The following is a 17,590-nucleotide window of genomic DNA, read 5'->3' as shown; positions in this document are numbered from 1 at the left end:
CAGATTTCTGCGAGCACACACAGGGTGTATCGATCTTAAAAGCAAATATAAAGATTAAAAACTGTAAAAATAGACAAGATAAAAGTTGTGGATACGTGTAAAGTGACAATGCGTCAGGGTTAATTTGTCCATCTTAAACACAGTATGGAGGAACAAAGCGCGTCAGGTCGGGCAGCATCTCGGGAGGGAAAGGAGAGACGGTGTTTCGGGTTGAGGCTCTTCTTTAGATTGAACAATGGACCCTTTGACTTTAGGTTTCATTTTACTTTGGAGATAAAGCACAGAAACGGGCCCTTTGGCCATATAGTCCGCGCCGACCAGCGATCACCCCGTACACTAGCACTATCCTACACACTAGGGACAATTTACAACTTTACCAAAGGCAATTAACCTACAAATTGTACGTCTTTGGAGTATGGGAGGAAACCGGAGCACCCGAGAAAACCTTTGAGGGCATGGAGAACATACAAACTCCACACAGACAGCACCCGCAGTCAGCATTGAATCCTAATCTCTGCCACTGTGATGCAGCAACGCTACCACTGTGCCATCCTAAAATGTCGCCTGCCTGACCCGCTGAGTTACTCCAGCACTTTGTATTTTGCTCAAGATTCCAGCATCTATAGTGTCTTGAGTCTTTCTTTAACCGTAACAGCCTTCAAATTTTCGTCTTGAATTGTACAACAAATTGCATTAATTTCACATCTTTAACAAAGTACAATGTCCCAAGGGGCTTCACAGCATTATCCAATTAATATTTAATGCTGAGTGAATTGAGGGGAGGTGGGGTAGGCGTTCAAAGAGGTGGCCATAACGAACATCTTGAAGGAGAAAATAATTGAGTTATGGTGGAATTTCATAGTTTAAGAGCCCAGGCAGCTGAAACCACAGCTGTTGTGATAACAATCTTGGCTGCTTGAGGCCAGGCTTGGGGGGCACAGCTCTGAGGGTGGTTGCAGATTCCACTCATTTTTTTTTACTGCCTAAAAATTCTTCTGGTCTCTTTGTGTCTTCTGTCAGTTATCTCAAATCTACCTCCTCTATTTCCTAATTCTCGTGCCAATCATAATTAGTTTTTTCCCCAAATACTTCATGGTTGTGGAGTCCCTTATTAGCTTTTCTCTAGAGACTTAAGGAAAACAATCTCAACTTCATTGTGCAGCTACAATACCTTGCCCTTGGTAACTTTCCTTTGCTTGTGGTCTGAGTTTTCATACTTCCTAAGTTGTAAGGGACGTAATGCTGAGGCTCTATAAGGTCCGGTCGCATTTGGAGTATTGTGAGCAATTTTGGGCAAATCTGAGGAAGGATGTGCTGGCTCTGGAGATGGTCCAGAGGAGGTTTACAAGAATTAACCCAGGAATGAGTGGGTTAACTTATGATGTGTGTTTGATGGCACTGGGCCTGTACTTGCTGGAGTTTAGAAAGATGAGGAGGGACCTCATTGAAACTTAACAAATAGTGAAAGGCTTGGATAGAGTGGGTGTGTAGAAATGTTTCCACTAGTGGGTGAGTCTAGGACTGGAGGTCATAGCCTCAGAATTAAGGAGCTTGAGGAGGGTTTCTTTAGTCAGAGGGTGTGGAATTCTTTGCCACAGAAGGCTGTGGAGACCGTCAATATTTTTAAAGCAGAGATTGATTCTTAATTAGTACGGGTATCAGGGTTTATGGGGAGAAGGCAGGAGCATAGGGTTAGGAGGGAGCGATAGATCAGCCATGATTGAATGGTGGATTAGGCTTGATGGGCCTAATGACCTAATTCTGCTCCTACCACTTATGATCTTATGACCTTACGATCCAGAATTGGGCATAATAAAATTGCTGGTGTGTAGGGCTTTGGGGCAGGAACTGGGGAGAGGGACAATTAGATACCATTCTTGGAACTGATTTTATAGATCTAGTGAGTGGAATGGCTTGTGTGATACTAGCAGAGTTGTCGTTTGTTTTACTGCTTTGTCAAGTAATGATCGCTATGGTTCTCATTCCTCTTCCCATTTTGTATCCATGTGTTTTTCCTTTTGTTAGTTTGCTGACTGTGTGAGATTATCTAACAACCTTTTTTTTAAACCTCCTTTTCATTTCTACCCTTAGTCCACTGATCTGCCAATCTAAAACCCCCCCTTCATCTGTATCCACCTATCACTTGCCAGGCTTTGTCCTGTTCCCTCCTCTTGCCCAGCTTTCTGTCCACTCCTACAATCATTCTGAAGAAGGGTCCTGACCCAAAACGGTGCCTATTGTATGTTTGGCAACACACGAGAGTCGCCAAGTTTCCATGTTGCCATCTTGTACTCTTGAAGTTTAAAATTGTTCAAAATGTAGAATCTTAACTTGGCTGCAAAGGCCTTATTTTAGTTTAAGAAGGAACTGCAGATGCTGGAAAATTGAAAGTACACAAAAAAGCTGGAGAAACTCAGCGGGTGCAGCAGCATCTATGGAGCGAAGGAAATAGGCAACGTTTCGGGCCGAAACGTTGCCTATTTCCTTCGCTCCATAGATGCTGCTGCACCCTCTGAGTTTCTCCAGCTTTTTTTTGTGTGCCTTATTTTAGTTTTTGGTCACGTGTTCCTGCATTGTGTTGACATTTATTTTGTGTGAGGGGTGAGAATTCATGAATGAATTTGATGTGCAAAAATTTGTTTATTTTGGGGTATATGACAATCAAATGCTGTTAACTCTTGACTCGCGTGCTTGCTATCAATATAGGCGCGACCAATGTCACCAAATTGATTTTGTCTATACTCCACTTGTCCGCAGATCTGCTCGCGCTTGGAAGGAAGGTTTTGATTATAGGGGAGGGTGGATCACGGGAGGCAGCCCTGCAGAAACTCGTGCAGATGGAGGGGATGGTGGCTGTGAGCTGCCTGTGGCAGAGCTCCAACATCGTGGAACTGGTAAGTGTCCCAATCCCACCATGCAGGATATTTGAAAATTGGACTAAATGCACACATTATAATGAAACAATCGAAGCGTTCTGTACATCCTATTTGTGTTAATGTCCCTGTCCCACTGTACGAGTTCATTCAAGTGCTCTCCCGAGTTTAAAAAAAAATCAAGCACGTAGAATGAACGTAGCGGGTACGTCGGAGCTCGGGGACGTCTCTTAGAGGCTCGTAACACTAACGGCAGGTACTCGGGAAGACTCGCTAACATGTTGAAAAATGTCCACGAGAGCCCCGAGTACTTACGAGCGGCCATTACCGTAAATCTCCGAGTTCGAATCGGGGCATACTCGGGGAAAACTCTTGAATGAACTCGTAAAGTGGGACAGGGATGTTAAGACTGTAAACGCGATGTGTTTTGCAGGGACTAGCTCACAAGTTCATGGGAGCAGAATTAGGCCATTTGGCTCATCAAGTCTACCCCACCATTCAATCGTGACTCAACTATCTTTTCCTCTCAACCTCATTCTCTTGCCTTTTCCCCATAACGCTTGATACCCGTACTAAACAAGAATCTGTCCATCTCCATCTTAAAAAATATCCGTTGACTTTGCCTCCACAGTCTTCTATGGCAATGAATTCCACAAATTCACCACCCTAAAGAAATTCTTCCTCATCTACTTTCTATAAGTACATCCTTTGTATTCTGAAGCTATGGCCTCCGGTCCTAGACTCCCACTAGTGGAAACATCCTCTCCACATCCACTCTTTCCAGGCCTTTCACTATTCGGTCAGTTTCAATGATGTCGCCCCATCATCCTTCTAAACTCCAGTGAGTACAGGCGCATTGCTGTCAAACGTTCATCGAATGTTAATCCACTAATTTCTGGCATAATTCCTGTATACCTGCTCTGGACCCTCTTCATTGTCTGCACATTCTTCCTCAGATATGGAGCCCACTACTCGCAACACTCCAAATGCGATCTGCCCATTGCCTTATAAAGATTCAGCATCATATCCCTGTTTTTGTATTCTAGTCGTCTCAAAATAAAAGCTACCATTGCATTTGCCTTCCTACCTATCGATTGGACTGATACCAGCACTCCCAAGTCCCTTTGCACCTCCAAGGAAAACCTTGTATGTTTGTTAACACCCCACAATATGTTTTTCCAAGTTGTGTAAATAACGTGGGTTATGCAGCACAGAAACAGCATGTTAGTCCTAACCCATGTTTCCATTATTCCTGCTTCACTGCTGCCTCCCTGTATCTTTCACTTGTTCCACTTTCCCTTTTCTGTCTTCCATGCCTCTGGCGTATTGAGATTACTTGCCTCAACCTTTCCCTGTGGGAATTAATTCCAACTTCTCACCACTGAGGTTTCTTCTGAATTCCCTTTTTGATGTATGGATGACATTCTGGTTTTGGTTCAAAGTGCACCTTATTTTGTCCTGCTCCTTGCTTTCACATTTTGAATACCATTGTGTGGTCAGTTGCCTTTTCAAATGGAAGGAAACCCAGTCTCTTCATCTTTCCAAGATGTACATTTCTTTTAAACTTTGCCCCTTTTCACCTTGAAGCTACGCCCTCTCTTGTCTTTGACAATCCCACCCTATCTATGCCAAAATATTCCATATCCCTATGTGGCCCAGTGTCCTATTCACCGTTTGCTTTCACGCCTGTTGTCTTCAGCACCTTTATTTAACATTTGTATGGATTGGAAAAACTTTGGCCACAGAACTGATACTGAGAGACGGTTGCTGGGTGCTAGTCAACCACTTTCATCCTTTATTTTCTGTTAGCCAGCTAGTCTATCCATGTCAACATTGTATCTTCTATGCCACAAGGTTTTAATTTCTGCAATAACTTGCACCTTATCAAAATTGAAGGATAATACATGCACTGGTCCCCTTTATCCACCGCATGCATTACTACAGCGAAGAACTACAAAAAACTGCAATAAATTGGCCAAACATGTCTTCCCTTTCATAAAAAAACGTTGCTTTTTCCTCTTAACCATGGGTTTTTCTGGATCCTTTGTTGGGCCCCGTATCTGAGGAAAGATGTGCTGGCCCTGCACAGGGTCCGGAGGAAGTTTACAAGAATGATTCCAGGAATGAGTGAGTTGGCATATGATGAGCGTTTGACAGCACTGGGACTGCCTGCTGGGAGTTTAGACGGTTGAGGGGGGACCTCATTGCCTTTGATTACTCTGTAATTTGCATAGTTAGAGTGGATGTGGAAAGGATGTTTCCACTGGTGGGAGAGTCATAGCCTCAGAATTAAAGGGAGCTCTTTTAGATGGAGGTGAGGAGGAACTTCTTTAATCAGAGGGTAGTTAATCTGTGGAACTCCTTCCCACAGAGGGCTGTGGAGGCCAAGTCAGTGGATATTTTTAAGGAAGAGAGGGACAAATTCTTGATTAGAACGGGTGTCAGGGTTATGGGGAGAAGGCAGGAAAATGGGATTAGGAGGCAGAGATCAGCCATAATTGAATGGCAGAGTGGACGCATTAGGCCGAATGGCCTAATTCCCCTTTCATTAAAAAAATATATATCTTTAATCACTTCTAATACTTGCCCTATTAAAAATGAGGAGCTAATTGTTCTGTAATTTTCTCCTTTGTCACCTACCCTGTGTGGAGGAGAGAGTTAAATATACAGTTTTCCAATGCTATGCAACCTTCCAAGAATCCGAGGAACTCTGGAAAGTTAAACAATGAATCCACTAACGTGCATGTCACTTCTTTCAACGCCCATGAAGTGTTGAATGCAAAATATGAAGTTGTACATTTTGTCAGCCTGTGGTTCCAACAGTTTCTTGGTGGTGATTTTCCTCCATTCCTGCATAATGTCCAATTGTGAAACCCCCCAAATAGTAGAAAGTTGCGAGTATTGCTCTTGTCTATGGAAGATTTTTGACACCTGTGTAATTTATCTGCTGTCCTCTTGGTTATAAATTTCCTCAGATTCATTCCATCAGATCAGTACAATGTTAGCGTTATAAAATATCGTTTGCTTGCATTTACTTCAAGTGAGTTTATTGTCAAGTGTTCCTGATAGGACAATGAAATTCTTGCTTTGCTTCAGCACAACAGAACATAGTAGGCATTGACTACAAAACAGATCAGTGTGTCCATATACCATAATATAAGTACAGGTGCACAACCTTTTATCCGAAAGCCTTGGGACCAGACACCTTTCGTAATTCAGAATTTGTCGGTCTTCGGAATGGAAATTTTTTTGCGTAGATTTTAATGGCTGGCTCAGTGGTAGAGTGCTCGGCTCATATCCGCAAGGTCGCGAGTTTGCGCCTTGATCCCGGCAGAAGAAGTTGGAGCGGGGCTGGGCTGGGCTGCTGCTGGCTGTGGGTCTCTGGGATCTCTGTGCTTGCGGTGGGCCTGGTGGTCGACGTCCAATTGGTCCTGACGTCTCCGGTGACTGCACTGACCTGCAGCCATCGCTGTCGTGAAGATAGTACAAAGCCCCCACGCCGGTGCAATGAGCGGGGAGCTGGAGAGGGGAGGGAAGGGGTCACACACATGGCCGGGAAGCAGAGGGGTGTAGGTGGGGTGAAATTGAAGGGAGCGACAATCTGCTGCTGCCTGCACGCTGAGTTTAAAAGTTCCCACGCAAGACTCACGATACACTGTGTATTGTGAGTCTACCGTGGGAACTTTTAAACTCAGCGGGCAGGTAGCAGCATATTGTCAATTATTAACCCTCCCGCGCAATATACTCTCACCTTCTCTTTTATGAATGGGGATTTAGTTCCCCTTTCTTCGAGGACCGACCGGAGGTTCCGCTGTCACCTCTGCGGGCCGCCCTCGGTGAACGTCCTGTCTCCCTGTCCCTGGGATAGTAGGGGGCGATCAAACAGCACAATACCCCCCTCCCCCTCCAACTCCAGAGGAATCCGCTCCCCGATGGGCCGCTATGGCGACAAGTGGCAGTTCGCCCACAGCCCGAGCTGCGCGACCCCAAGAACAAGAAGTACCTTCCACACTATCAGCTTCTGCCCATACACTGCGTGTTCCTCTGGAGTTGGAGCGGGGCTGGGCTGGAGTTGCTGATCTGGGATCGCCGTGCTTGCAGTGGGCCTGGGGGTCGGTGTCCCGATGAGAGGGCACAGCTCGGGCTGTGGGCGAACTGCCACTTGTCGCCATAGCGGCCCATCGGGGAGCGGCTTCTGGTGGTCCTGACGTCTCCGGCCAGTTTGCAGTTTTTCCTCTGGAGTTGGAACGGGGCTGGGCTGCTGCTGGCTGTGGGTCTCTGGGATCTCCGTGCTTGCGGTGGGCCTGGGGGTCGGTGTCCCGTTGGTCCTGACGTTTCCGGTGACTGCACTGCGCTGCTAGAATCGCAGACGTGAAGACAGTGCAAAGCCCCCGCGCCGGTGCAATGAGCGGGGAGCTGGAGAGGGGATGGAAGGGGTCACACATATGGCCGGGAAGCAGAGGGGTGTAGGTGGGGTGAAACTGAAGGGAGCGACAATTTGCTGGTGCCTGCACGCTGAGTTTAAAAGTTCCCACGCAAGACTCACGATACACTGTGTATCGTGTCTACCGTGGGAACCTTTTAACCCAGCGGGCAGGTAGCAGCATATTGTCAATTATTAACCCTCCCGCGCAATATACCCTCACCTCTTTTATGAATGGGGATTTAGTTCCCCTTTCTTCGAGGACTGACCGGAGGTTCTGCTGTCACCTCTGCGGGCCGCCCTCCGTGAACGTTTTCAAGGACCTTTCTTCAAGGACCGAAAAAATGGCCGCTATTCGGAGCTTTTCGTTATTTGGATCGTCGGAAAAAAGGTTGTGCACCTGTATATACACACATGAATAAGTAAACTGATAAAGTGTAAATAACAAATACTTGCTCTTTTGCTGCCTATAATTTGTAATATTTTAATCGAATCTTGCTTTACTTGGAAGAAAATGTGGATGGGTTGGTTTGTAAGTTTACAGCTGACACAAGAATGGAAAGAGGCTGTCAAAGGATCGGGCATGATATAGATTGGTTGGAATCATTGGTGTAGAAATGGCAGATGGAATGTAATCTGAGCAAAGTGAGACGTGTTGTGCTGATGGAATTTGAATGTATACAGACGCCTAACAGCATCGATGTACGGAAGGTGCTTGCTGACTAATTCCATAGCTCCCTGAAAGTGACACACAAGCAAATAAAGTGGTAAAGAAGGCATATGTTATGCTTGCCTTCATCGTCGGACCGTTGAATACAAAAGTCAGGAAGTTGTGTTGCAGCTTTATAAAACTTTGGGTAGGCCACATTTGGAGTATCGTGTGCAGTTCTGGTTACCCCATTACAGGAAGGATGTGGAGGCTTTGGAGATGATGCAGAAGTAGTTTATCAAGATACTGCCTGGATTAGAAGGTATTGGCTATAAGGGGAGGGACAAACTTGGCTTGTTTTCTCTGGAGTTTGGGTGGGTGAGGAGAGTAGTATATAAAATTATGAGAGGCATAGATAGGATGGACAGTCAGAACTTATTTCCCCAGGGTGGAAATGTCAAAGATTAGAGGGCATAGCTTTAAGGTGAGGGGGGAAATATAAAAGAGATGTGCAGGGTAAGTTTCTTTGCACAGAAGAGTACATGGAATGCACTGCCAGCAGTGGTGGTGGAGGCAGATATGATATTGATGTATAAGAGGCTTTTAGGTGGACATGTTCATCGATATGCCACGAATAGAGGGACAGGAATCACATGCAGGCAGAGGAGTATTGTTTAATTTGACATCATGTTCTGCACAAGGACCTGTTCCCGTGCTGTACTGTTCTATGTCTACGCTGTGAGTACACTGTAGTGTCCAAGTAGTGTCCCATGTGAAGTTCTGCTTTAGAACGCAGCTAGTGCGGATTTTTTCCAGAATACCTATGATGAGCATTTGTCAACACTGGGCCTGTACTCGATGAAGTTTAGAAGAATGAGGGGGGGATTTAATTGAAGCATTCAGAATAGTGAAAGGCTTGGATAGAGTGGTTGTGGAGAGGATGTTTCCACTTGTGGGAGAGACTAGGACTGGACGTCATAGCGTCAGAATTAAAGAATGTTCTTTCAGGAAGGAGATGAGGAGAAATTTCTTTAGTCAGAGGGTGGTGAATCTGTGGAATTCTTAGCTGCAGAAGGCTGTGGAGGTCAAGTCATTGAATATTTTTATTGAAGAGATAGATAGATTCTTGATTAGCACAGGTGTCAGAGGTTGTGGGGCAAAGGCAGGAGAATGGGGTTAGGAGGGAGAGATAGATTCTTTGAATCACTTCCCTCTGGAAGGCGACTCCGGGCTGTCAAAGCTGCCACAGCCAGACATAAAAGCAGCTTTTATCCACGAGTAGTAGCTCTACTGAATAGCCAAAAATCTGTAGTCTCCTTTTGCTCTGGTTTTTTGTTTGGTTCACATGTTTGATCAATGGTGTTTTATTATTAATGTTTAGTGTTTTATGTGTCATTCGTAATTGTCACTATATGTCATGTTGTCACTTGTGTGCGGAGCACCAAGGCTAATTCCTTGTATGTGAATACTTGGCCAATAAACTTATTAATTCATTCATTAGATCAATCAGTACCCGACACACGCATGGGCCCCAGCTACGCCTGCCTCTTTGTCAGGTACATCGAACAATCCTTGTTCAATACGTACCAGGGCCCCATCCCCGACCTCGACCTCCGTTACATTGACAACTGCTTTGGGGCCACCTCCTGTACCCACGCACAACTGACTGACTTCATCCACTTCACCACCAACTTCCATCCGGCATTCCAATACACACCTGGACCATTTCCGACATTTCCCTACCATTCCTTGACCTCACCATCTCCATCGCAGGGGACAGACTTCTGACCGACATACACTACAAATCAACTGACTCGCATGGCTATCTGGATTACACGTCTTCCCACCCTGCCCCCTGTAAAGACTCCATCCCCTACTCCCAATTTCTCCGCCTACGCCGCATCTGTTCCTAGGATGAGACATTCCACACCAGAGCATCGGAAATGTCCTCGTTCTTCAGGGAACGGGGATTCCCCTCCGCCACCATAGATGAGGCTCGCACCAGGGTCTCATCCATACCCCGCAACACTGCTCTCTCTCCCCATCCCCGCACTCACAACAAGGGCAGAGTCCCCCTAGTCCGCACCTTTCGCCCCACCAGCCGGCATATACAACACATAATCCTCCGCCATTTCCGCCACCTCCAACGTGACCCCACCACTCGCCACATCTTCCCATCTCCCCCTATGTCTGCCTTCTGCAAAGACCGCTCCCTCCGCAACTCCCTTGTCAATTCTTCCCTTCCCTCCCGTACCACACCCTCCCTGGGCACTTTCTGTTGCAACCGCAAGAAATGCAACACCTATCCCTTCACCTCCCCCCTCGAATCCATTGAAGGACCCAAGCAGTCGTTCCAGGTGCGACAAAGGTTCACCTGTATCTCCTCCAACCTCATCTACTGCATCCGCTGCTCTAGATGTCAGCTGATTTACATCGGGGAGACTAAGCGGAGGTTTGGCGATCATTTCGCCGAACACCTCCGCTCAGTCCGCAATAACCTACCTGAACTCCTGGTGGCTCAGCACTTCAACTCCCCCTCCCATTCCCAATCCGACCTCTCTGTCCTGGGTCTCCTCCATTGCCAGAGTGAGCAACACCGGAAATTGGAGGAACAGCACCTCATATTCCGCCTGGGTTGCTTGCGTCCGGATGGCATGAACGTTGAATTCTCCCAATTTTGCTAGCCCTTGCTGTCTCCTCCCCTTCCTTAACCCTCGAGCTGTCTCCTTCCATCCCCCCGCTCTTGGGCTCCTCCTCCTCCCTTTTTCCTTCCTTCTCCCCCCCACCCCCCATCAGTCTGAAGAAGGGTTTTGCCGCGAAATGTCGCCTATTTCCTTCGCTCCATAGATGCTGCTGCAGCCGCTGAGTTTCTCCAGCATTTTTGTGTACCTTCGATCTTCCAGCATCTGCAGTTCCTTCTTGAACACGAGTGACTGGATTCACTTGGGAAGCGGGAAGGGAAATTTACATGGCTTTATTGGGGGGGAAAATACTTCAATCTTTTTGCATTTAAAGTATTTTTTATTTTGAAAACAGCAGATGGGTCTTTCTGGGAGAGCAAAATGGAAATATGAACAGTCTCATGGCAATTATAAACGGCAGATTTAGAGTTGGAACAGTACGCTTGGAACCCACTCTAAATCCACGGTTGATTGCAGTTTCTGGGTCCTTTTATTGTGCATGAAGATTCAATGACATGTTTTTCTTTTCAACGTCAATCATCTCCAAATGACGACATCCTCTGTCTGTGCAACTTCCTCGCTCTGTTATTCTCTCCCTTTTGTCCACCGGGGTATACATGCATTTGATGAGACTCAACGGGATAGGGCATTGGAGTACAAGATAAATTGCTCATCCCCCTCCCATTCCCAATCTGACCTTCCTCTCCTGGGCCTCCTCCATTGTCAGAGTGAGGCCCAGTGCAAATTGGAGGAACAGCACCTCATATTTCACTTGGGTAGCTTACACCCCAGAGGTATTAACATTGACTTCTCTAACTTCAAATAGCCCTTGCTTTCCCTCTCCCTCCATCCCTTCCCCCTTCCCGGTTCTCCCACCAGTCTTACTGCCTCCGCCTACATTCTATCTCTGTCTACATCAGTCTGAAGAAGCGTCTCGACCGGAAACATCACCCATTCCTTACTGAATGTGCTGAATGTGGATGATCAGCCATGATCACAGTGAATGGCGGTGCTGGCTCAAAGGTCCGAATGGCCTACTCCTGCACCTACTGTCTCCAGAGATGCTGCCTGTTCCGCCAGTTACTCCAGCATTTTGTGTCTACCTTCGATTTAAACCAGCATCTGCAGTTCTTTCCTACCCAAGATTATCCCATTCTGGCATGGGTCTAGGTCAGCTGGGTAATATGGGCCACAAAGTGCTGGAGTAACTCAGCAGGTCGGGCAGCATCTCTGACAGGTGATGTTTTGGGTCAAGACCCTTCTTCAGACTGACAATTCAATGATTCAGTTTGTTATTGTCACATGTACACAGGTACAATGAAAAACTTTGTTTTGCCTGCTATCCAAACAAGTATGATATAATATACAGAAATGTAGTGGGACCACCCCTTGCCGGCCTTCTACCCTCTCAGGACCCCTTCTCCTGTCTCACACATTCCCCCTCGTCTTGGATCCACCGTGCCGGCCTCCAAAGAATGTAGCGACTGGGCTTTTATACACTGAAATTTAGGATGAGAGGATATCTCATTGAAACGTATAAGATTATTAAGGGATTGGACACGCTGGAGGCAGGAAACATGTTCCCATTGGTGCGGGAGTCCAGAACCAGGAACCACAGTTTAAGAATAAGGGGTAGACCATTTAGAACAGAGATGAGGAAAAACTTTTTCATCCAAAGAGTTGTGAATCTGTAGAATTCGCTGCCTCAGAAGGCAGTGGAGGCCGATTCTCTAGATGCTTTCAAGAGAGATTTAGATGGAGCTCTTAAAAATAGAGGAGTCAAGAGATATGGGGAGAAGGCAGGATCGGGGTACTGATTGTGGATGATCAGCTATGATCACAGTGAATGGCGGTGCTGGCTCGAAGGGCTGAATGGCCTACTCCTGCACCTATTGTCTGTTGTCTATTCCCCCTCTGAACTCCTCCAGGAACGATCCCTTCTCCTGTCTCCAACATTCCCCTCCTTATGGACCCGCCTTGCTGGCCTTCTACCCTCTCTGGACCCATTCATTCAGACATGGAGGGCGATGCTTTAAGTAGTACTGTCAGCATTTCACAGGCATGGTCTGCTTTGCTTGGAATAAACATATCACGGGACAGTACAGCACGGCAACAGGCCCTTCGACCCATAATGTCATGCTAATCACAATGCCTGGATAAACAAATTTAATCTGCCTGCATATCCCTCCATTGTCTGTATACACTTGTCCCAATCGAACAGAGATTTGAGTGCCTCACCAGACTGAGATCATTAGAGAGTCCAGTATTGTCCAATCCCTGACTTGTCATATTGATGCTTGGAGATGCTGACAATAGATAGTTTCAGCTGAGATTTTTTAGTTTTTATGTTTTTTAGTATTTTATTTATCGTTTTAACACATAGTAAACCTCATCTGTTTGGATAGCATACAAAACAAATCTTTTCACTGTAATAAAAAGGATCCACAGATGCGAATTTATACCAAAGATAGACACAAAATGCTAGACTAACCCAGCGGGTCAGGCAGCTTCTCTGGAGAAAATGGATAGGTGACGTTTCGGGGTTGGGACCCGTCTTCAGACTTTTTTACTGTACCTGCGTACACACGACCATAATGAAGCAAAATCACTGAATTGTCAGAGTGTCGTTTGACCACATGGAATGAATCTGTGCACTCCTTGAGGGCTGCGTATACGTTGGTCTTGCCAACAATGATCACATCCCAAGAATGAATAACAAAAATAAGAGCTTTGCCTCGGCTGTTAGCACAAAGCAGTTTGCAATATGGAATATATTGTCAAGTCTTTCATTCCGTCTTTATAATTTATTTTTCTTACTCCTCCAGTCTGTCATTGCTCATACTTTTTTTCGGGGGTTTGGGAGGGAACGGAACAACATCAACATCTGTTAGTAATTTGCAACATTTACTTTGACTTTCAGCAGAAACGCATCTGGAACAAAAGGATTGAGAGTTTGATTGCCATGTCTTTGGGTAGAATTTGAGCTCAAAGCTCCTTCTGAGCTTATGGTTTCCTAGTTAGCCGAGTGTTTTCTTCAATGTATTCTGAGGTCGTGCGTCCCATTGCTAAGCAGGGGAAGCTATCTGCATGGGTTTCCTCCATCAACTGTTCAAAGATCATTACACAAGGGACCCACAGTCAAGTATAATGACTCATGCTGGCGAAACTGGCCAGCAAGGAGGAACTAATTGATCAGTTGTGTAGAAGGGAACTGCAGATTCTGGTGTATATACCCAAGATAGATACAAAGTGCTGGAGCAACTCAGCACGTCAGGTGGCATCTTTGGAGAAAAATGATGGGTCCGGAGAAGGGTCCTGGCCCAAAAAGTCTACCCATCCTTTTTCTCCAGAGATGCTGCCTTACTCCGCTGAGTTACTCCAGCACTTTGTGTCCATCTAAGTGATCAGTTGTGCTGGTGTTGGTTTATTGTCACGTGTATTGAGATGCGGTGGAAAGCTTTATGTTGAATGTTATCCGGGCAAATCATGCGCATATGGATGCAGTCATACCATACATGATATAAGCATTCCTTTGAGAAGGATGTGTCCAGAACAGAAATTACTGCGTGAATATTTGGATACAGTTGTAGGACCATTATCATCCCTCCATTCAAGAATACAAACAGGGTGGTGAGGCCGTACTGTCTGGCAATACTGTGTTTTCAGTTCAATGATTTGTTACTCCTGATCGAACTAACAAATGGTATCTCTAGTCATTCACCGTATTCTATTTCTATTTGATTTTAGTTTCGGTATCTGTGCTGCACAGTTCCATTTCATGGGGTGGTGCCATGTTAAATCATTGCTCCATGGGCAACTTGCTCCTGAAACCTTGTTACAGTATATGGTATTAATCTATGTGTCCAAATCCATATCTGTTTTATTACTAAGGATAAACTATCAATACATTTGTTAAAATGCAGCCTACAGGAAGTCATCTGATGAACTGAACCTGTCTGATGTTGATTCATCTGCTCTTAAGACTATATATTGGGTGTTTTCCCCCCCAATTATACTGATTCCCTCAAGTGATTTAAGATGCTTTTTCCTCCATGTTTGTTTAGGTGAATCAGACTGATGTGGTGGTGGTGACCAGTCCCGCTCCAGACGGCCGTAGAGATGACTGGCTGAGAGCTGACTCAACCATAATCGCCTATGACTTGCCAGGTAAAAGGGTGGTTGGAACGGCTGAGCAATCAGTTCTTTTAAATGCTGTTGACGAGAAGTGGTTCTTTAAAGAAACGAGCTTGCATTTACGCATGTAGCAGCTTTCACTATCTAGGACATCCCCAAAGCACTTTGCAACCAATGGGGAGATTTTAGAAACAGAGACATAGAAAGTAGGTGCAGGGGTATGCCATTCGGCCCTTCGAGCCTGCACCCCCATTCAATATGATCATGGCTGATCATCCAACTCAGTATCCTGTACCTGCTTTCTCTCCATACCCCCTGATCCCTTTAGCCTCAAGGGCCACATCTAACTCCCTCTTAAATATTGCCAATGAACTGGCCTCAACTACATTATGTGGCAGAGAATTCCAGAGATTCACCACTCTCTGTGTAAAAAATGTTTTTCTCATCTCGGTCCTAAAAGATTTCCCCTTTATCCTTAAACTGTGACCCCTTGTCCTGGACTTCCCCAACATCGGGAACAATCTTCCTGCATCTAGCCTGTCCAATCCCTTAAGAATGTTTTAAGTTTCTATAAGATTCCCCCCTCAATCTTCTAAATTCTAGCAAGTACAAGCCAAGTCTATCCAGTCTTTCCTCATTTGTCAAGTCCTGACATCCCAGGAATCAGTCTGGTGAACCTTCTCTGTACTCCCTCTATGGCAAGAATTTTGAAATGGCAGCCTTTGTTATGCAGTGAACACAGCACCCAAGTTGCACAGTAAGCTCCAACAATGTAATAAAGGGCACGTAATCTATTTTAACGACGTTGGATGAATTGATAAGTAATGTTAAGGTTTAACTTGCCTTTTCCACACAGTTAAATAGACTTTGTTGAATATTGTGGATATGGTTTTGATTTAACATTTCATCTGAAATTCAAACAGCACTGCATTCCCTCCATTGTAAAGCATTCCTGGTGTAGGTACAGTATATTATTGTGCCAGGATGCCGTGGGGAATCTGTTTTGCATGCTATTCGAGCAAATCATTACCATACTTGAGGGCAACAGGTAGTGCACAAGGGAAAATATATAGAATGCAGAATATAGTGTTACAGCTACAGAGAAAATGCAGATAAGAAAAGCACAATGACCTCAATGACATAGACTGGAAGATCGGGAATTCATCCCTACCCATATGAGGTCTGTTTAAGAGTCTTATAACAGCAGGGAAGCTGTTCATGTATCTGGTTGTATGTAGTTTCAAGCTTTAGTATCTTCTGCCAGACTGGATGGAAAGCAGTAAAAATGACCACGGTGCTAGTGGTCTTTGATTACGGTAGCTGTTGTCCCAAAGATGGCGTAGATGGAGGGGAGATGAGTGTGTGTGTGATAGATACCACAATACCATTTCCTATACCAGAGGTTGAGTGGATGTGATCGGGGTGTGTTCACAATTCTGCAAGCTCTTGCATGTCTTGAGCGGAGCAGTTGCCATATCAATTTAGATTGTTAAATATCTCCCAAAGCGGAACAATTCCTGGAAATATTGCAATGCAAGCTTTGTGTTTGGTAGAGTAGTAATTCTATAATGATAGGGTGCATTGGGAGAGGTGCAAATATTTTGCAATGTGGAGATGTTTCACCAAACTATAATTAGCCAAGTTATGCATGCGGTTGTGTCGCAACAGAGAATGGAGTAAATATTCATAAAAAATAAAACATCATAGCAACTCTTGTCAGTTAACTCCCTCAGAGCCTGTAATGTTCACCATCGCTATCTTTACTCTCGCTGCGCTCCTGCTCTGACAACCCAGCAGTGATGGGATGCAGGAGCAATGAGGAACACTGTCATTCCCAGTTGATCCCGACTGTTGCTGCTCCTGCATTGTGATCAATGGCTTCCCCTGGGCTGTGTTTTGACAATTTTATGGACTGTGCAGCCACAACAACATCTCCACCGAGCAGCAGGATATTGCTCCACCACCTATACATGCACGTTACATATTGGAGAGCCATCATGGTTAATGGTCGTGGCACAAAGCTCTAATTGGCAGTGCAACTCTTTACTGGCACTACAGTTACTAATATTCTGTCGGGTCTCCACTCAGCCGCTGATGCTCCAGAGGGAACAACCAAGTTTATCCAACCTCTCCTTACATCCATTACCTTCTAATTTAGGCAGCATTCTGGTAAACATCTGCGCCCCCTCCAAATCCTACCTGTAATGGGGTAACGAGAAGGAATGCAACTTCCATCGGTGGTGGTGAGATGTGGCTTGGGGCTTTGTTGGAGTTGCAAGGTTTTGGCTTAGAAGCCATTCTCTCCTCTGTGTCTTTGCTCTCTGGGGAAGGAGGGTGAAGGAGATGCAAATGGCCACCGGGAAAATGTCCTGCGTCTCCCAAGCCTTTAGTTTCATATTCTTAGAAAACCTTATCAAAGTTTGTGATTTTTTTTTTCTCTGATGGCTGGACAAGGAGGGATTTAAGTTTATTTCTATTGTGCTTCCAGTAGAGGCCCATCACAGACTGGAATGGCTAACTTCCACTTAACAGTGGCCTTGAAGAGATTGGGGAATTCCTGAGCTACCAATACAGTTAGTGCTGGCCCCAATTAGTTAATTAGCCCGTTAATCAGATTGCTTACATTAATCAAAAAAGTGCTGGAGTAACTCAGGGGTCAGGCAGCATCTCTGGAGAACATGGATAGATGATGTTTTGGGTTGGTTCTTCAGTCCCAAAACATTGCCCGCCCATGTTCCCCAGAGATGCTGCCTGACCAGCTCAGTTACATCAGCAATTTGTGCCTTTGTGTTGGTAATCCAGCACCTTCAGTTCCTTCTGTCTTGTCTTA

General features: G+C 45.5%; 1 protein-coding gene across 1 annotated transcript in view; it reads left to right on the top strand.

Annotated features, from left to right (window-relative positions):
* Nucleotides 1–17,590, top strand: part of mthfd1l (methylenetetrahydrofolate dehydrogenase (NADP+ dependent) 1 like) — a 180,891-nt gene that overhangs the window by 28,453 nt on the left and 134,848 nt on the right. Inside the window, exons 7-8 of the mRNA XM_055639023.1 lie at nt 2,758–2,894; nt 14,691–14,793. Coding sequence (XP_055494998.1) covers nt 2,758–2,894; nt 14,691–14,793 — 240 coding nt within the window. The remainder of the gene's footprint in view (nt 1–2,757; nt 2,895–14,690; nt 14,794–17,590) is intronic.

The sequence above is a fragment of the Leucoraja erinacea genome, chromosome 8 (assembly GCF_028641065.1).
Source record: "Leucoraja erinacea ecotype New England chromosome 8, Leri_hhj_1, whole genome shotgun sequence".
NCBI lineage: Eukaryota > Metazoa > Chordata > Chondrichthyes > Rajiformes > Rajidae > Leucoraja > Leucoraja erinaceus.
This window is presented reverse-complemented; position numbering and strand designations above follow the sequence as displayed.